The following is a 21949-nucleotide window of genomic DNA, read 5'->3' on the forward strand; positions in this document are numbered from 1 at the left end:
GGGGGGTTTGTTTAAATTTGCCTCTTTAGACAGCCAAATAATTCAGCGAAGATTCGTTGTAGTCGTGGGGAATCGCGATATGTTTCGCTTCCCCACGAATACAACGAATATGGCCCTATACATTGTGGATTACAAATACGTAGGAAACGAATGCACACCCCTAGGAAACATCCTTCTACGTCCTCAAACGCTCTACCCATCCGGTGATCCTGTGGATTCCCTGACTCCAGGCCCATGAACCTCAATTTGATTGGCAGTCCCAGCAGTTGGAACAGTGGGGCCCAAAATGCCTGAAGACTTGTATGCATCCAGTGTCCCCCGTGATACCTGTTTTGAAATTGGTTACTCTTCCAGGTCTACCTCTGCAGTACTCTGACTTCAGTGATGTGGTCTCTAAGCAGAAAGCAGATACCTTACCCTCCATTATGCAAGTTCAACTGTCCTATTGAACTCCTACTGGGCACCATGCCTCCCAAAGGCAGAACCTACCCGTTGTCTCAGCCTGAAAGCCAGGCCATGTCAGAATATATTAAGGAGAATCTTGAAAAAGGGTTCATTCGTCCTTCTGATTCCCCCGCAGGAGAGGGGTTCTTCTTTGTGAAGAAAAAGGATGGTGGACTCCTTTCCTGTATTGATTACAGGGGTCTCAATGCAACAACCCGTTAAGACTATTATCCGTTACCCCTGATCAGCGAGTTGTTTGACCATCTTGAAGGGGCACAAATCTTCTCCAAACTGGATTTGAGAGGTGCGTTCAATTTGGTACGCATCCAACCCAATGATATCTGGAAGACAGCGTTTAATACCAAAGACGGCCACTACGAATACATTGTAATGCCTTGTGGGTTAAGGAATGCGCCAGCCGTCTTTCAGTGCCTCGTGAATGAAATCTTCTGAGATCTCCTGCACAATTATGTAGTCATCTACCTTGACGATGTCCTGATATTTTCTAAGGATATAGAGTCACGCCGTGAACACGTCCACATTGTTCTCCAATGTCTGAGGGAGAATCACCTGTACACAAAGCTAGAAAAATGGTTATTTGAGCGGAACAAACCACTTACCCTTCCTGGGATACATCATCTCCGATCGAGGATTCGCGATGGACCCAGAGAAGCTTCAGGGAATCCGCGACTGGCCTCAGCCAATAGGCCTCCGGGTATTACAATGCTTCTTAGGATTCACTAATTATTACCGGAGCTTCATTGCGAACTACTCTTCGATAGTTTCCACACTCACTGCTAAGACTAGGAAGGGGGCCAACACCCGAGTCTGGACGTCGAAAGCTATTGCTGCCTTCCAGAGAATTAAAGAGGCCTTCAGCTCCGGCCCTTGTCTCTACCATCTCGATCCCAGACATCCATTCATTGTGGAAGTTGACGCTTCCGCGGTTGGCGCCGGAGCCGTCCTGAGTCAACATTCTCCCACAGGCAAGCCAGTACCCTGCTCATTTTACTCTCATAAGTTTTCCCCCAAGGAACAACGTTACATCATTGGTGACCACAAACTCCTTGTGGTCAAACTGGTGCTTCAGGAATGGCGCCCCTGGTTGGAAGGGGCACAACATAAGTTTACTATCTACATGGACCACAAGAACCTTGAACATTTCAAAGAAGCTCAACTTCTGAACCCTCATGATACACGTGCTCAGCAAAAATCACCTACGGGGAAGCCTTGGGGCTTGCTTCAGCCTCTCCCAGCACCTACTGAACCGTGGTCCAGTATTTCTACAGATTTTATTACAGATCTGCCTGTTTCCCAGAACAACATGGTGATATGTGTCGTTATTGACTACTTCTTGAAAATGGGACATTTTATCCCTCTACCGGGTCTTCCTTCAGCCCTGGAACTTGCTAAACTTTTCCTGAAGAATATCTTCCTTATTCACGGACTCCCCAAGGAGAATGTGTCTGAGCGAGGACCACAGTTTACTGCCAAGTATTGGCACTCCTTGTGCCAAAAATTCAATATTACTCTGAACTACACATCAGCCTACCATCCTCAGGCAAATGGGCAGGCCAAGAGGGCCAATCGGACCTTGAAGACATTTTTACGTTCCTACATTAATGATCTACAAGACAATTGGTCGGAGCTCCTCCCATGGGCGGAGCTGTCGCATAACATTCATGTCGCAGCAGCCACCGACACATCTCCGTTTGCAGTAGTCTTCGGACAGCAGCCCCGACTGCCTCTTCCTGTACCTTTGACTGTTCCGTCTCCAGCGGCTCAATCCATGGCTCAAACTATTCGCCACGTGTGGACCTGAGTAACAGAGCGAGTGGCACAAGCTGCAGAACATGCCAAGTGCTCCTCTGATATTCATAGACGACCTGCTCCACTCTTTCGTCCAGGCCAGAAAGTATGGTTGAGTGCTCGACACATCCATCTAAGACTACCCTCTCACCACCTGGCTCCTAAATACATAGGACCATTTCTGATAATCAGAAGAGTATGAGCTGTTTCCTATCAACTCCAGCTACCTCGTTCATTGGGTATCCACAACACGTTCCACGTGTTCCTGTTGAAGCCATTGGTTTTCTCCTGGCCCTCTTGTAAAGACCCTCCTGCTCCACATGTATCTGCAGAACCAGACACATCTCTCCAGGTAAGAGAAGTCCTCGACATCCGGTGATGCCGAGGCAAGTGGGAATACCTCTTAGCTTGGGAGGGCTCTGGGGCCGAGGACAATTCGTGGGAACCGTCTCAAAATATTCTCGATAAGGATCTTCTGAAGACTTTCTATAGAATGCACCCTGAGAAACCATGGCCGCATAGGTGGAGGCCTAGAAGGGTGGGCACTGTTACGCACCCCACCCGCAGCCGTCCTGCACACAGGACTGCTCTCCTGCATAGTTCCTCAGCGGGTCCCGGGACGACCTCCCTCGCAGTAGTTGCTAGTCCAACTAGGCCCCGGCGGCATTCCAGGCCTCACGCCGAGGTTCAACGTCTTCCTCCATGCTAGTCATGCCCATACTCACGCGTGCACGTGGCCTGCCCCGAGACTTGTAGGGCCAAGGGTGGGTCCGGGTTCCGCAGTGCACCCTGATTGATCTACGATATAAGGAAGTTCCTGACTTCACTTCTTTGCCTTGGCATGGGGCAGAGTGTCTAAGGTGAAGAGACCTTGATCTGAAGGTTGTGGGTTTAAGTTCCACTCTTGGTGCTTCCAAGAATTGATTCCAAGTTTGTGGATCCCAACCCACAATTCTTGAATCCAAGAACATTTGTTTCCAAGCTTGTGGGCTCAAGGGCCCACTCCAAGAACATCTACCTAGACTGGAACTGGAATACCTCTGCCTTGCTCAGCTGCTCACCCCGGACCACGCTCCTGTCAATTGGTTCTGTCCCTGTCCAGTGTTCCTGCTGATGGCCAGAGACGTGGCCCAGTAGGATGAAGATCGAGCACTGCTTTGTGTCGGCTTGTATGCTAGATTGTCTTCATGCTTGTTCCTAGTCTCATTCCAGGATCCTTTTGTTCCTGTGTTGGTCTATCTGCCTTCCCAGGTAATACCCTCAGACTAACTTCTGGTACTGACCTCGGCTTATTCCTGACCTGCCTGTCTGTCTGCCGCCTGCATCAAGACCCAGCCTGTTCCTGATCTACTCATCTGTCTACCACCTGCATCAAGGACCTCAGTTTGTTCCAGATCTACTTGCCTGCCTGGCTCTAGACCTCTGCTTGCCTTTGACTACATCTGACCTCCGGTAACTGACCCTTGCTTTGGTGACTACTCTTTGGACTGACCTATGGACATTGACCTTTCACCTGCCTGACCATGCCTCCAGATTCTGACTCTGTTCCATGCCTTGTTGTCACCAACTCTGTTCTGGTTCTCCCTGCTCCAGCTCGAACCTGACCATGCTCCTTCTGTGTCTGTGGGCACGCCAGACTATCATTCTCCCAGGAGACCCTGTGAGGCCCACCTAAGTCCAAGCGGCCCGGGTCCCTATGGGCTTCTCCTGGGGGGGACCTCGGGCTTTCATTGGTGAAGCTCTACCTTGTCTCTGTCTCCTTCAGTGCTCCAACCCCTGGGGCCAGTTACCTCCTGTTCTCTTTCAGGAGCCATTCCATTCTTGCCCCAGGACAAGGGTCAACTTCCGAGTGCAACACCGGCTTGGAAAATTTGGAGCTCTCAACTGCTGTGTTTAGATTTAGGCTTATTTTAGGAATAGGTAATTCAGTTAAAAATCAAATCTAAACTTTGTTTAAACCTAAACTTTCCAGTTGCTTCTAATTTAAAGCCAGTGCTATTAGGATCTTTTCAGTTCAGGTCATTAGTTAATCTGCTCCACTATCTTCTGATTTCACAAAAGATTTGTCAGATTTAAAAGGCAGTAGACCAAATACAGATCCTATTTACCTCCTGATCTTTAAAATGTTATTAAAACATGGTATGGGCATATGCTAATCCTTGTTTAACTTTTCTCTTCTTCACATTCAGCTCTATTACGATTCATTATTTAGGCAGTATCATTATTGCCAACTAATCCTACTTGTTGCTACTTTATCTCAAAATCTTACCAATGTATTAGTAGAGTATGATAATGTAATCTAGATTTTGTATCTATATTTTCCTCATTAAAACATATGTTGTCTTTTCAGGGCTGTGCCTTTTATTGGGGATTTACTTCTTGGATAGCTTATTACATCAACCATCCTCAATATACTCCTCCATGTATGTATAACTAACAAAAATATATATTTTTTTTTATCATGGTGGATATCTTAATATTTTTTTAATTAGATCATAAATTCAATTTCTATTAAAATATGCAGTATATTATAGTCTTCAATTAACTTTCTGGCAAAAGTAATTGAAACTCATTGGGGAAGAAATAACTTAATGATGACTGTACTGTAAGAAAAGCAAACTATACCCTACCTGTAGCAATTATTAAAGAGCTGGGGGGGGGGGGGGGGCAACTTTCAAACTGTGTACAGAAATGTAAAGTCTGCAGCTACTTTTTACCTGTAGACTTAATGTCAGTTTTGAAAGGGAAAAGATTCCCTTTGAAAATGGACTTAGGGAAAAAATCAGTGCACAAACTTGCACCTGCTGTTTGTGCATTTTGCAGGAAATTTGAGGTGGGTGCTTTTGAATTTTCAAAAGCACACACTTAAGTGCTCACTCTTTCCTAGCCCTGCCACTGGAAAGTCTACCCTATCTGGGTGTAAAGTTATGCATGTAGTACCACTTAGAATATATATATGTTTCTGATCAGATAAAAGACCGATGCAATACCGTGTAGTGATGTGCAGCAGGGATGGATTCATCCCATTCGGTATTCGTATTCGTCGGGACCCAAATCCGTTGCATCCGTTCTCGGGGGTCCCCGATCCATTCATTAGTTACATATGTATTCGTTTCCCCCAAAAACCCCATCCCAACCCTTTAAATTTAATTTACTACAACCCCCCACCCTCCTGACCCCCCCAAGACGTGCCAAAAGACCCTGGTAGTCCAGCAGGGGTCCTGGAGCGATCTCCTGCACTCAGGCCGTTGGCTGCCAGTATTTAAAATGGCGCCGATAGCCTTTGCCCTTACTATGTCACAGGGGCTACTGGTGCCATTGGTCGGCCCCTGTGATATAGTAAGGGCAAAGGCTATCTGTGACAGTTTGAATACTGGCAGTCGACGGCCCGAGTGAAGGAAATCACTCCAGGACCCCCGCTAGACCACCAGGGACTTTTGGCAAGTCTCGGGGGGACTCCTGACCTCCCCAAGACTTGCCAAAAGTCCCTGGTGGTCCAGCGGGGTTCCTGGAGCTATTCCCTGCAATCGAGCGATCGGCTGCCAGTATTCAAAATGGCGCCGATAGCCTTTGCCCTTACTATGTCACAGGGGCTATCGGCGCCATTTTGAATACCGGCAGCAGATGGCCTGAGTGCAGGAGATCGCTGGAGGACCCCCGCTGGACCACCAGGGACTTTTGGCAAGTCTTGGGGGGGGGGGGGTCAGGAGGGTGGGGGGTTATTCATTAGTGATACGTTATATTCGTGGGGGTTCGCCATAAGTTTTGTGACCCCCACGAATACAACGAATATGGCATATATGTTGCGGATTGCCAATATGTTGCTAATGAATGCACACCCCTAATACCATGTGCTCAGGCTAGCACGCAGGTCAACTCGCAGTTGGATGCGCGTTTTAGACTCACGTCCATAATCCCATAGGCAATAAGGGGATCAGTGTGACTAAAAACGTGCATCCATACCAGGGCATAGCAAATAGCGCTTATCATGTATAAATGGCAGGTTGATGAGGCTATTAGCTATTACTCTCCAAAGTAAAAAATAACTGTGCACCCCACGCGCACATTTTAACTTTCAGAAATTAGCGTCTGCCCCAGAGCTGGGTTCAGTTTTGAGCAGCCTCACAAGTTGAACTAAAAAGCAGAACATGCTGCTTTTCTGTGGTTCCTCCGACTTAATATTATGGCAATATTAAGTCAGAGGAACCACAGAAAACTGCAACATGAAAAAAAAATGTAAATGTCTTGATGGTGGTCAGGTTAGGAAAACGGGCGCTCAATTTTATGAGCATCTGTTTTCCTAACCTGTGCACAGCGACTTCTCCTGGGCGCCCGATGCAGAGGAGGCACTAGGAATGCGCCATTTCTCCTAGCACCTCGTTTTTAATGCAGCAGCTGATTTGCCTACTGCATCATGCGCCTGGGAGAGATGAATGGGCGCATGTTAGGAAAGCGGGTGCTCAATTATGAGTGCCCATTTTTCCCAAGTGGATATTGCATCAGCCTGAAAGTAAGCAATTTTCAAAGATCCCCCATTTCCATGGGTATTATGATAAGAAATGGCTTTGAAAATTGCTCTTCTAGAAAATGTCTTGTGAATGTATAAATAGCAAGAGTGACAATTTGACATGAATCTTTAATCCTGGCGCTTCTTTTTAAAGTACTTTCCATTTGCTTTCACTTTCATAACAGGTCTTTGTGATATGTTGAGGGGTTGGCGTGAGTAAAATGGAGAGGGTGTGGGGAAGGTGGTGTCAGGGACTGACTGGGAAGTGGGTGTGTGCTCCCTTTCCCATTGTTCTCTCCACTTTCTCTCCTCCCCCTCTTTCTTTCCTGTGTGTGTGTGTGGGAGGGTGAGGTATGTGTCTATGAGGAGCGCGTATATGGGGTCAATGGGGAGTGAGTGTCAGGGGTGAGATATGTGTGTGTTTGGGGAGGACACCTCCTTTTCCCTGTGTGTATGTGTGTGTGTGTGTGTGTGTGTGGAAGGGAGGGATGTAGTTGGAGTGGGTTGTGTGTGTGTGAATGTGTGTATGGGGGTGGTGGTGGTGGTGGTGGAAGTGGTAGTGTATGTGTGTGTTTGTGGGAGGGATTACTAGGGGGTGATGGCGGTGGTAGGGAAGGTAGTGAAGGGGTGTAAGTATGCATTCTTTCCCCGTCCCATGCCCTCTTTGTCCTTCCCTTGTGTGTGTGTGTGTGTGTGTGTGTGAGAGGAGAAGTGGTGGAAGTAGTACGTATGAGTTGTATGTCTCATGTGAGTGAGGTGGGTGGCTAAGTTGGGTTTGTGTGAGTGAAGTGGGGTGTGTGCATGGGGGACGGGGACTTGCCACTCCTTGCATTCTCCACTTTGTCCCTCTCTCTTCCTGCATATATTTGTGTAGGGGAGTAAAGGTGCATTTTCTGTGTTGGGGTGAGTAGTGGGAAGGGCAAGATATGCAAACTCTTTACCCCTTACACCCTCTGCTCTCTCTCCCTCCCCCTTGCACTTTCCTTTTTTATCACTCACACTTCCCTATCCTACTCCTCCTCCATGTGTGTGTGTGTGTGTGTGTATGGGTTATATATGTGGGATGGTGTAATTGATTTGGGGTTTGAGTGGAGTGGCGTGTGCGTGTGTGTGTATATATGCAAATATTGTCTTCCCTTTGCACTAACCATTTTCCCCCATTCATCTCCTCTCTATAGTGTGTATATGAATGAATATAGTTGTGTTGGGGGGGGGGGGGGCTGTGAGTGGGGGGAGGCTCATAATTTGGTAGTATAAGTGGGGTGTATGTATGGGAGTTGTGCATCACGTGGAGCGTGTGGATGGCTATATGTTTGTTTTTTGGGAGGGGGCATGTTTTGGGACAGGTGTATGGTTTGTATGGGTGGAGTATGGGTGTATAGAGTGGTGTTGGGAGGGTGGGTATGGGGAGGGTTGTGGGTGGTATGGAGTGGTAGGAAAAGGAGAGGGAAGGGATGAGAAAGTTTGTGCATGCATATATATGGAAAGGGGTGCGAGCTTGCTGGTGTATGTGTGGGGGTGCATGGAATTGTGGGAGTAGGTATGTGTGTGTGTGCACTTTCCTCCCTCATACTCTCCACTTTGTCCCCCTCTCTTCTCACCTGCATTCTCCCCTCTGCCTCACTCACTTCCTCTCCCATTCCTCTCACCATCTCCTTTCCCACCCCTTTCCTATCCCCCCTCATTCAGTCCCCAGTCCTCAATCTCTTCCCCTCCTACTCTGGCACACCTCCACCTTGCCTCTCAGTCACCCCCTCCCTCTCTCACTCGTTTTACTCACCCACCCCTCTTCTTCCTTCCCCTTCTAATCACCTTCCTACTCTCCCTTACCTTTCCCTTCTCCTCCTCTCTCACCTCAGACCTTGCCTAACTGCAGTTGGCCAGAATTCAAAAACCTCGCCAGCCTTTCTGCTTCCACCATGGGGCTGCATTCACATCCCCACCAGCCTTTCCATTGCTGAATCTCTTTTAGTTTTCTGCTGTCACCACCACCACCACCAGGATCCTTGTGGTGCCCATTACACCATTCCTTACTCCGCTGCCTGAGGACTGCGACACTGGCCCCACCCCCAGCTACGGATGAGCCCCGCTGCTCACACACACGGGCGCCGTGAGGCTGCAGTGCTCACCCGCAGCACCTAATATTTTTATTAAATAGAGAAATGGTTATATTTAGTGTATACTCAATGACTAAACTCAGGCAAAGCACGAGCAGGAAGGACAAGATATGTAGGGAATGGAAGCAGGAAACAGAATGTGACAGGCATTGCATAGCAGAAGCAAAAAGAAAAATATCTTTTGTTTTGCAACATCTTCTGTGATTTAAAATAGATGCCAGTGCTCATAATATACTGTTTGTACACTATCAGCCCTGAATCATTTAAATGCAGCTAGAAAGAGATTTATTGTTGCATTTCCTATTGACTAAACAGTTTGTAACCCTCCACTGATGCTTATCTTAATTTTTCAGCTGGGAGTACAAAACCATCTCCCATTATCTCTCCCAATTATTATGATATTTAATAGCTCCAAAAAGACTGAATGTAATTTACCAAGGATCCTACTTACATTGAAACTGAAAACTCTAGTCTTGATATGTCTCTGTGGAAAACAGCAAACAAAATAATACAGCAGAGCACATTCCTGAAAGATTTCTTTGTCATAAGCAATGGCAGAAGTGAGCATGCGGCAGCTGAGATGGAATTTTCTCAAATGCCTATCTCTATTTAAACTTTCAGTATCTCATCACAGGCAGGCATGAGAACCAGAACAGAGATCAAGGCTGTCAGGTGGCTTCCTTTCAGTGCCTGGGACAAGGGGATTATTTGAGAGTGCTCTATGTTATGTTCTTTCCCTCAAATTTAATGTGAAGTTTCTGTGCTTCTGGATGTCAGCATACATTCTATGCATTATTATAAAAGATGTGTGAAAGCATACTATACATTCCCACTGTTCACTTACAGATTAATAAATACAGATATTTAATTATAATTCATTTTTATAAATTGCTTTCCCAACAATTGTTCAACATGATGTAAGCAATAAATTCTACTTAATAGCAAATCAATAAATGCAACATAATGAAATAAAAACAATAACAAACTAATTTAAAAAAAGAATATGAACCAAAAACACGATAAAATCAAATAAAACAATAACAAGAATCTCAGCATATATAAATTGGCCAGTTTAGTAAAGCCAACAATATACATCAAATAAATACATTAAATTATAAACTAAAAATCTTGTTCGGAAAGTCAAGCCTTCACAACTTTAATAAAATGCAAATAATCTATTAACAAACATATTTCTTTTGGCAAGGCATTCCACAAGCAAAGGGAAGCACTAAATAGAGTGCAATTTATAGTCCAATTTAATGTCTGAGGGAGGGGGAATGCTTAAGAGGACTTTTGACTAGAAAACAGGGTGCAAGTTTTGATTTTTCAAATAGCAAGGCTCCCCATCACATGAAACAGATGTTCCCAAACCTGTCTTGGGGGGACACCCATCCAGTCAGATTTTCAGGATATACACAAAGAATATACATGAGATAAAATTTGCATGCAATGGAGGCAGTGCATGCAAATTTATCTTATGCATATTCATTGTGGGTATTCTGAAATCCTTACTGGCTGGGGTGCTCTGGGACAGGTTTGGGAAGCACTGATGTAAGGTATTGAAAGTATGTGGCAAATCTTGCAAACAGTTTTTAGATATTGGGTTTGTTAAAACAGTCAAAATAAAAATACATGGATATTTTGCTTTGATTATTTCCCCTTACAAAACAGCCCACAAGTTTGCATCTGTTATTTTGTTAAGAAATCTTTTTCTTTTAACTTTATTTTTTGCAATTATACAATATTACTTCAAGACTAACTTGAAACATGAAATACAAGCTCTATAGCAAAACATAAAAAGGAAAAAAGAGATACCACAAAAACATCATAACATTATTCAAGAGCCCATTAAACAATATTTAAAAAGTGATTCATCACAACCACCAATGAGGGATTTTCATTTAGGAAACAAATAAAATTAAACTACAATAAACCAAATCCATCAAAATGTACTATATATACCAGAAAGATGCCTATGGCCTAGATTTATCAAACTACACTAAATATTGCATGCAATAGGAAAAGGGTATTATGGTAATAGCCTATGTATTGCAATGTGCATTATCTTAGCACAGGTATTACCACAAAGTGCATTAACTTTTCACACTAACACCTATATAATTGCATTTCCCTACCTGCAAAGTACTCATTTCCCCACTGGGGGGGGGGGGGGGAGAGAGAGAGAGAGAGAGAGAGAGAGAACAAAAGAAATTGCCATGCTGGATCAGACCAAGGGTCCATCAAGCCCTGTATCCACAGAGACCAAACCAGGCCACAAGAACCTGGCAATTACCCAAACACCAAGAAGATCCCATACTACTGATGCAATTAATAGCAGTGGCTGATGTGGAGAGGCCATTACAGTCCACAAAGGATCTAATGTAAAAATCTTGGGTTTAACCAGGCTTTGGATACAGAATTGGGTGCCCTCAACAGGGGGGGTAAATAAGATATATCCTACTTACTTACCCAAGCATGTCAACTTCTCCCAAAGGTCCTGCCCTAACAGTTACCTCCTTAGTTCCAGCTCCCGTAATCTCTCTCTATTACTGTGCTTCATAGAAGTACTGCTTCCACATTGCTGCAATCTTGCGCTGTCTGAGACATCGGTTCCAACAGCAATCGTGATGTTCTCCGCCTGCATGGCATCCAGTGAAAGCCCCAAATTCTCGGCTCCAACTCATTGTGCTGGCTAAGCAGGGGTAAATCAAAGGCCCAGACTAAGGGAGGTATCACCTCCTGAGCTTGAAGGTGAACCAATGCTCCCCGCAGGCCTCATCTCCATGGTGGATCACATAAAACCAATGATGAAACTCTGGAGAGCTGTAGGTAAGTTCAGGGCATGAGGGAAATCACCCCCAAATCTTGCCTTTCTATTTCTTAACCATCTAGGTTCAGGAAAGAAACAAACAATAAGAATAAACTGCAGCAAGCCACAGAGATTGGCTATAGTGTAGCTGGCTGACACTGCCAATTTGAATCCCATGCAGATATCTTTTTAAGAAAAATGTACGTGGGTAGTTTTGATTGTTAAAAACTACCCACGTAAAAAATTATTCAAAACTATCCTCATAAGTGCCTCTCCTGACCAAATCTGCCTCGGGAACACCTCTGAAGATACACAGGTAAAAATACCATTGTGGCTGATACATGTAGGTATTTTTACACATGTATAGGGTAAAGCAGAGTTTGGTCCACAGAACGAGCTTTCCTTGTTGTCCATATTTTTACTTTGATCCTAAAACAATTAGGAAGCTATTGGTACTTTTTCCTTAAAACATACATCTATAACTAACTATTGTATCTGAGGGAGGAAGTTTAGATAGAATCTTTCTTCGGAGAAGGGTAAATCCTGTACAGCTAGAAATAGTTTTAAAATACTGTACAAATGCTGGTACTAATCTCAGTGAACCTCCTTTGATAGAATGTACATTATATTATATTGTGCAATTAAACTGTATATAATCAAACATTATGATCTCAGTCTATGGACTAAAAATCATATCCATATATTATAATCCATTAAACTGAGAGACAATGTTAGTGAACTAGATTTCTTTGGAAATGCAAATTAAGTTACTGTTTTACGCACCATCTATAATGATAGTTGTGTTTAATATGTAAATAATACATTTAAAAGAAACTTTGATCCTAGTTGCCTGCAGGCATAAATCCCAGAGAGATATTAACCAAAGATATGCTGATGAATGGCATGTGAATAGCCATGCATGAAACTAGTTTCAATTAAACTAAAAAATACTGGATTTCAGCCTGGTCAAATTGACAAAATCCCTCAGAATGTCCCCTACAGGTCTTGAAAATATCTGACATATCCAAAGCTAATCTGAAGACATACTTCAATCTAAAGAAATCTGAATTGGAGCTCTGAGTCGATGTGGCAGCAGATTTCAGTAGATGTATTTTGGATTTTGGCAGCAGTTGAGCTCTGAGTTTAAAATTATTTAATGAATGAATTTGACTAGTCTGCACATGTGCTTAGGTTTGTTGAATTGATTTGCAAACCAAATCTAAAAGAAGTTCACACCTATTTACAAATGAATTTAAGTGACATAAAATAATTCATTTTATCTCAATATTTTGTGCATCAATATTTTCTGCAGAAATGTGTACATTTTCAGTTTCATAAGTAATGCCCTGCTTTTAATGGTTAAGACTGATTTATAAAGAATTTTCTTTAAGGATGGTGTGGTACCAATTGGTCAGAGAATAGACAGAGAACAGACTTCAGGCTGGACTCTGGCAAAAAAAACTTTTATAAATCTCCTTATTTATAAAATGTAACAGCCAAATTCTTTTGCAAATCTTTGTAGCTGCACACAAATAACATGGCAATGTAAGTTAGAATTCAGTGAGGTTCTCTCTCTCTTGGCTTCCTTCTTTTTCCAGACCCCCTCCCCCCCAATCCTTCTGGACCCTGCCTTCTTATCCCAGGCTAAAGGGATTCTCCTTGGCCCAGTATCCTTTACTGTGTTAGGTCTTATTGAGGACCAGACCAGATATCAGTGGCAGGTCCTTTAAGGACTTTCTTATAGACTCTCTTGTACATGGGTAGTGTCTAAATATTAGACTTTAATAAGGCGCTTGTCAGCACTTTTTCAAACAAAGATATGACTCAGAATTTTAGAACAAATATAATTTTTAATATTTTATATCTTTGGAAGAACAGGAGCTATCCTTCAAGATGGGCATAGCAACGCTGTGTCTTGTAATATCTAGTACACACTGTTATTTTATACTTTCAACTATACATAGAAAATGCTTGTGAGAAAATCCTTCACCAATTTGTCAATGTCATAAACTAAACTTGTCTATCCTGAAAACAATCTCCTCCCACCATAAAAGTTCCTTTATCAACATGGCTTTGATGCCCTTTGTTTCTTCTGATCTCCTTTTGATCTTCTGTGTTTTGTAAATAGATAGTAAGTCTGTGTTCTGAATAGATAGTAGGCCTGAATTCTGTTGCTGGTGCCAGACCTTTCAATAAAGCTGTAACCTCCGGGAATCTTCAGTTCACCTGGCTCCTGTCAGTGAGATAGGAATCTGTGAGAAACAAGCTTGTATTTTGGTTTCTGTGAGAACCAAGCTTCCTTGTATTATGATTTAAATATTGCCATTGATGCCCTCCTGGCCTTTAATTATAGGCTTTGCAGAGCCTACAAGTTTCCCAGATCTTCCACATTCTTGAGTCTGAGGTGGTCAGAAGTTCACTATATCTCAGCAGTGTCAGTGTGAATCAGCCAGCTGAGGATTCTGGGAATGGCTAAATGAGCCAGCATCCTATTTCCAACTGTTTGGGGTTTGGCCAGCTTGGGGGGGCCTCCTGACACCCCCAAGCTGGCCAAAAGTTCCTTTTGGGTCGAACGAGGGTCCCGGAGCGAACCCGCGGGGAATCACGTGATGCTGCGTCACTCCGACGTGACGCCGACGTCACGTGCTCCTTGCAAAGGAGGTCAGAAATGGCATCCTGACCCCACTGGACCACCAGGGAGTTTTGGTAAGTCTTGGGGGGGGGGGATTAAGGAGGGTGAGGGGTTTAAATTTTTATTTGCACATATGGACATAGACTCAACTTATGGAATTCTCCATATGTCCATATTGACCGCAAATGGGACCCCCTTTCGACTTATGGACTTATGAACATAAACTTTTGCTCTGCACATCCCTAGTATAACTACACCTTTGTATATAATATTAAAAATATACTCTCTAAATGGTCAGTGTAGAAACACTGGCCAAGTAGCAATGCTCACCTAAAAATGACTATGATAGGAAATCAATCAAATACAACATGCCAAAGAGCGGCAGTGCAGGAGCCCATGATAAAACAAATTATTCCTGTGGTCTATACTCATAATACATAGAATAATTTACCTTTTATATTGAGTATCACTCATACGTGTTTTTTTAATTTAAACGTGACTCCAGGTCTCTAAATGCCAGTAGAAAAATAAACAATGTCAATAGTTATATGCAAACTACAAATGTGTTTCCCCTGAGCCGCAAATGCTGATGTAAATAATATTAAGAACTGCCAAACAAAGAACCACGGTAAAATCTTTTAATAATATATATAAGAATCTTTCTATAAGGAATCGATCACGACTCTGAATCTCTAAAATTAACTTTAAAAAGACTCTAAAATTAATACTTTGAAACTTACTTTTAGTGTGTTCAAGCAGCGTATGGGTCTCCTTTCTAAATGCAAACATTGATGTAACTAATGGTAAGGCTTTTTTGAAAAACTAAAAATCGCGCCAAAATCGCTTTCAATTAGTGAAGGGGGTGTGACTAAAAAGTACCCGTATCTGACAGCTCAAAGTGCAGGCTCGCAATTCAATCAAGGATGGCAGATAAAAGATAAATAAACAAGGTCTCTTTATAAGTCACTTTTAAACCGCAACCGCTAATGTGTTTAATATTAAGAACTGCCAACCATTAAGAAACGCGGCAAAAACTTTTAATAATATGTTTAAGAGTCTTTCTCTAAGGAACGATCGTGGCTCTAAATCTCTAAAATCAACTTTTTAAAAAATAAAATTAAACTTTGAAACTTGCTTTTTAGTGCGTTCAAGCGGCATATGGGTCTCCTTCCTAAACGCAAGCATTTATGTGACTAATGGTAAGGCTTTTAAAAACACAAAAAAATTGCTCCAAAAATGCTGTCAATAAGTGAAGGGGGTGTGGCTAAAAAGTACTCGTGTCTGACAGCTCAGAGTACGGGCTAACGATCCTAACAAGGATGGCTGATAAACTTATACTAAAAGAAAAAATAAATAAGTTGGGACTATAATAAATTAGAATAATATATTAAAAATATATGGGAAAACTAAACAGCCATATATCTGTAAGGTGGGCATATCAAAAAGGTACCCATATGTGAAGGCTCCAGATAGAAAAAAAGAAGAAATATAAAATCGATCCACATACATGTTTGCACACTAATCTGAAAGTAGGAAAAAACCTATTGAATGTAAACAGTATGCACAACAGACAAAAAAAAATAAATAAATAAAAAAATTAAAACATATTGTAAAATCTTATGGTAAAATCATACATATAAAAATAAGGTATCAACCATTAAACCATGATTGCTCCAAAAAACTGACAAATCCTGAAGTATGTTACTTCCTAAACCATGATGTTAAAAGCAGCATACAATTATTATAGGAAAACAGAGTATTCAACTTCTAAGTTAAGACCATTCGGTTCTATAGTGTTGATCTCAAAAATATACTTTTGTTCTAATTGAAGTAACAATTTATCTAAATCTCCTCCTCTCAAATTAAGAATTGGTTGGTGCAACACACAGGGCCAGATTTTCAAAGGGGAACGCGCGTACCCCCCCCCGAAAACCTGCCCCAAACCCCCCCTACGCGCATCGAGCCTATGTTGCATAGGCTTCCGGCGCGCACAAAGCCCCGGGACGCGCGTAAGTCCCGGGACTTTCCTGGTGGGCATGTTGGGGGGCGTTCCGAGATCTGCGCATCATCGGGGGCGTGTCGAGGGGGCGTGACGCGTTCAGCGCATCATTCGGGGGCGGCGCCGCGGGTACGGTTTTGGCCCAGGGGCGTTCCGGGGGCATAGCCGTGGCCTCCGGACCAGCCCCCAGACCGGAACATGGAGCGCGGCAGCCGGCCCGGCGCGCGCAAAGATATGCCTGCTTCGAGCAGGCATAACTTTCGTGATAGAGGTAGGGGGGGTTTAGATAGGGCCCGGGGGGTGGGTTAGGTAGGGGAAGGTGGGGGGAGGGCAAAGGAAAGTTCCCTCCGAGGCCGCTCCTGACCCTCCTGACCCCCAATGGCGATCGGCGCCATTTTGAATACTGGCAGCCTACCGCCTTTGCCCTCACTATGTCACAGGGGTCGAAATTGGAGCGGCCTCGGAGGGAACTTTCCTTCCGCCTCCCCTCACCTTCCCCTCCCTTCCCCTCCCTAACCCACCCCCCCCCCTGGCCTTATCTAAACCCCCCCCTACCATTATCGGTAGATTTACGCCTGCCAGAGGCAGGTGTAAAACTGCGCGCGCCAGCGGGCTGCTGGCGTGCCATCTCCCGACCCGGGGGCTGGTCTGGATGCCTCAACCATGCCCCCGGGCCGGCGTCACGCCCCTGACACGCCTCCCGCCCCACCCCGAAATTTGCGCCGCCCGCTTGACTCGCCCCCAACACACCCCCTTTGCAAAGCCCCGGGACTTACGCGTGCCACCGAGCCTATGCAAAATAGGCTCGGCGCATGCAAGGGCCTTTTTTAAGGGTTACGTGCATAACTTATGCGCGTAACCCTTTTAAAATCCGGCCCCTTGTGTACTGAATACAGGCAACTAATTCTATTCTTGACCTGCTTACACAAAATAATTTTAAGCACTATTCCAAAAAGACTTTATCGAGGTTATACACTTTCGTATTAAAACGCCTGTGCCTTTAAATCTGGCCTTTATGGGTGTGGCCGGGCCTTGTGCGTACTGGGCGAATTTTCCAAGAGGCACGGCCACGCACATAAAGGCCGGTACATGCTCAAGTGACGGGCTTCCTGGAAGGGGTGGGCCGGGGGGCAGGGCAGGGCTGTGCCATTGGTTGCCGGCACACGCAAATTACTTCAGCTTGGGAGCTGATGCAAGTTGCAAAACATAAAAGAAAAAAGTGAAAAGTAGAGTTTAAGGGATCGGGAGGAGAGGGGAAGAGGGGGTAGGGGTTAGAGAAGTTCCCTTCCAGTCCGCTCCTTAATTGGAGCAGACTGGGAGGGAACTGAGGAAGTGCTGATTGCATCACCATGTGGACTTTGCAAAAGTGCACCTCCCTTTCACATGCCGTATACACATACCCGCATGGATTATAAAATCGGCACATCCATGTGTGCGCGTCGGGAAGCGTGTGCACATGAATGCACGCATGCACCTTTTAAAATCTACCGCTATATGTGCATGGGTAGAGTATTCCAGTATAGTGGGCCTGCAATGTAAAAGGCTCGATCATGAGTTTCATCAAGATGGGCCAATCAGTTGGAGGGTACTTCTAGTAAGCGTTCCTGGGCAGATCTCAAAAAATATACTGGACTATAAATTAGGGATGTGCATTCATTTTAACCTAATTTTAAAAATGCAACAAATATGGTCCAAAATTAATTTCAGGGTCCCCCGAATTAAACAAAGCCTATTTGTTTAATTTGGCCAAAATATCCCATCAGGCTTATGTTTAGGCCCGAGGCCTGGTTCTTGCCTAGTGCGTAGGCCAAGGCTCTCAACAGTTAATTGAATTGCCGTACATCAAAATGATGCCTTCTGCTGAGGAGGACGCACCAGAGTTAATTTACTCTGACTTATCCCTAGTGGATGCAGCCATTTGAAGAAGAAAGAAGAAAAGAAGAAGGCCTAGATGGCCAGTTCTCCAGCCTTCTGGCCTGGGCCTGATCCTGTGCCAAGGACCATGCTTTGGGAACTGGTCTCTAAGCTCAGGACCAGGCATGAGACCCTGGCTCCAGGCCAGGCCCAGTTGTCGAGACCTTGTCTCTAGTCTGTTTTCAGGTCTGGGCCCAGGCCTTGGCCTGGACAGAGGCCCAGGAATCAGTACCCAGCCGAGGCCCTGGCAACGGCCTAGGCCTCGGCTGGGTATTGAAATTTGTAGGGGAAAAAGTCCCTAAGAAAAGAAAAACAAATTGAATTTTTTACCCCTGCACATCCCTGTTCTACATGAGGCAGAGACATTATTTTAAAAGCTTATGGATAAGCATGTTTGATTTTAATTCTCCTTTGCATGGAAAGCCAGTAGAGAGAGAGAAAAGCACAGGTTTAATGAGGTCATGTATTCTAGCTCCAGTTAGTATTCAGGCCACAGGAGTTTGCACCATATGCAGGGATCTCAAGGAATTTGCTGAGAGATCAATGTGTAGCATATTACAATAATTAATACCTGAAAATACAAAGGTCTGAATGATGGTGTGGAAATTCTGCGAGTCCAATAAAGGTTTCACTCTTCGGATCATGCACAATTTAAAGAAAGCTGACTTGATCACAGATTTCATTTGTACGCACATAGACAGATTACTGTCAAGGATGACCCCAAGATTCCATAGGTGAGACAATATTTGTAGTTCATGTTCCTTAAAAGTGAAAACCAATGGAGCATCAGACAGGGGAAACCTGCTTAGAATAATCACTTCAGTCTTGTCTGCTTTCAGCTTTTAAACAGATACATAAAAATTCAAATATTTCAGACCAGGAAAACCAAGTTTGTAAAAAAAAAACAAAAAAAAACACACAAAACACAAAACTGAATATCATGGGTGTAGATTTTATAAAGCAAACTTATGCAAGTTTTTGTACTTTAAAAATTGGGGCAAAGTCTATTGGTAAAAAGCCTCCACAGACTTTGCCCCATTGTGGACAGTTTGAAAATTGCATCAAATGAAAAAAAAAAAAAAGATGCCTTTGTCTTCTAGAAGAAACTGCAGCAAGATTTTGTTCCTTACATATTACCATGATCAGAATTTTAAATTATTTTGCCATATATAAAACCACCAAATTATGCAGTATTCTCCTGTTGTGGACAGAGTGGGCCGGATTTTAAAAGGGTTACGCGCATAAGGTACGAGCGGCCTCGGAGGGAACGGGCAGCGCGTGCCAACCCCAGATTTTATAAGATACGCGCGTGCGTAGAATTATAAAATCTACCCCAGTGTTATGTTAATTTCTTATAATCATTGTAGAATTAAACTTGAAAACCTATGCCCAAGTAACTGTAAAACATATTGGGCCGGATTTTAAAAGGGTTACGTGCATAAGGTATGCACGTAACCCTTTAAAAATGCCCCTGTGTGCGCTGAGCCTATATTGCATAGGCTTCTGGCACGCACAAAGCCTCGGGGCTTTCTTGGGGTGGGCATGTCGGGGGGCGTGACGCGGTTGGCGCGCTCATTGGAGGGCGTGTCGAGGGGGCATGACGCATTCAGCGCGTCATCCGGGGGCGGTGCCGCGGGCGTGGTTTTGGCCCGGGGGTGTTCTGGGGCATGGCCGCAGCCTCCGGACCAGCCCCCAGATCGGAACAAGGAGCGCGGCAGCCGTCCCGGCACACGCAAAGTTACGCCTGCTTCGAGCAGGCTTAACTTTCGTGATAGAGCTGGGGGGGTTAGATAGGGCTGGGGGGGGGTTAGGTAGAGGAAGGGTAGGGCAGCGCGCGCAAGGCTCGGCACGCACAAGTTGCTCAAATGTGCAACCCCTTGCGCGCCGACCCCGGATTTTATAAGATACGCGTGGCTACGCCTGGTGTGCGAACAAAAGTACGCGCGCGCGCACATGCTATGTTTTGAAATGTACCCCATTGTAAATATAAATATATATATAATCAATAGAGCACATTTGATCAGGAATAATTAGGGCCAAACTTCTATAGCTCATATATTTGTCCAGATAATGGAAGCTCCAGATAAGGTCATTTTCTGGTAAAAGATTTCCATATGTTGAGGAGTTTTCCAGATTAACATATGATGCCAACCAAATTTTGGATAAGACATTTTCCCAGATAATGGAACATGGTTCAAAGTAAATTCTCTTCCAAATAATAAGAGATTATGGATAAAGGAATTTGGGATAGTAGACACTTTACAGTAGGGATGTGAATCGTTTTTCAACGATTAAAATTATCGTCCGATAATGTTTATATCGTCTTAAATCGTTATAGAACACGATACAATAGAAATTCTAACGATTTATCGTTAAAAATCGTTAAATCGTGTTAGTGCGCACTAACTCGAGTTAGTGCGCACTAACTCCCCGTTAGTGCGCACTAACTCGATTTAGTGCGCACTAACTGAAAATGATACAAATAAACACTTTCCAGGTCACTGAAGGTCAGTTAGGAATGAATATGTGTTCCTATTGGCTGGCTGCCCTCTTATCTATTGATGTTACCAAGGTTACCACTGAGGTGATGGTTGGGGGGATGGGAAATGGAACTGGAAACTAACGAACACCAACAGAAAATGAAACAAAGTGTTCACACTTCCCAGGTCAGTAAAGGTCACTTAGGAATGAATATGTATGTATGTATTCCTATTGGCTGGCTGTGCTCTTATCTATTGATGTTACCAATATGGTTGGGGGGATGTGAAATGGAAACAGTTGGAAGCTTGACAAAAAAAGTAATGTAATGATCAGCACTCACGTGACTAGAACTTGTTTGTTTATTATTTTTGTTAGCAGGCACCTGAAATGCTAGTGCATGTTGAATTTGCCAATCACTGTGCATTTTAGAAAGGTGGTCCTGGCTGGAACTGTACACAGTTCAAATATATGTAATTTATTGTTGGTAAGTGTATTTTTTAAGTAGCCACACTGGCACCAGTATGTTTACTTTTCCTCCTACTTAACTCACTAGCTCAGCTTTGTAAGAAGGGCTTCTCTGCTTGTGTGTTGTTTTTGTTTGGTGTGAGGAGAGCAGAAACATCAGATCTTTATTCAATCTACTACAGTCATCTCTTACAGTGCCCTATCCCTATTAATACCAGGAGTGTTGTGATCTTCCTGCACACAGTGCCCTAACCCTGATACCAGTCTGAGACAGCTCCCTCCCTGCATTACTAGTGAGAGGCTGGCTTCACAGACAGGGGGGAGCTGCCTGACCCTCACTCCTGACTTCCCCCATGTCCCAGCTAGTGAATGGTGTGTGGGTGAGGGGGGGGGGGGAGGATGGTGAAGTCTGAGACAGCTCCCTCCCTGCATTACTAGTGAGAGGCTGGCTTCACAGACAGGGGGGAGCTGCCTGACCCTCACTCCTGACTTCCCCCATGTCCCAGCTAGTGAATGGTGTGTGGGGTGGGGGGGGGGGGGAGGATGGTGAAGTCTGAGACAGCTCCCTCCCTGCATTACTAGTGAGAGGCTGGCTTTGCAGACAGGGGGGAGCTGCCTGACCCTCACTCCTGACTTCCCCCATGTCCCAGCTAGTGAATGGTGTGTGGGTGAGGGGGGGGGGAGGATGGTGAAGTCTGAGACAGCTCCCTCCCTGCATTACTAGTGAGAGGCTGGCTTCACAGACAGGGGGGGAGCTGCCTGACCCTCACTC

At 44.4% G+C, this 21949-nt stretch overlaps 1 protein-coding gene across 1 annotated transcript in view; it reads left to right on the forward strand.

Annotated features, from left to right (window-relative positions):
* The window catches only part of TECRL (trans-2,3-enoyl-CoA reductase like), a 423008-nt gene that overhangs the window by 207399 nt on the left and 193660 nt on the right, over positions 1-21949 (forward strand). Inside the window, exon 7 of the mRNA XM_029600902.1 lies at positions 4604-4676. Within this exon, the coding sequence (XP_029456762.1) occupies positions 4604-4676 (73 nt within the window). The remainder of the gene's footprint in view (positions 1-4603; positions 4677-21949) is intronic.

This window comes from Rhinatrema bivittatum, chromosome 1 (genome assembly GCF_901001135.1).
Source record: "Rhinatrema bivittatum chromosome 1, aRhiBiv1.1, whole genome shotgun sequence".
Taxonomy (NCBI): domain Eukaryota; kingdom Metazoa; phylum Chordata; class Amphibia; order Gymnophiona; family Rhinatrematidae; genus Rhinatrema; species Rhinatrema bivittatum.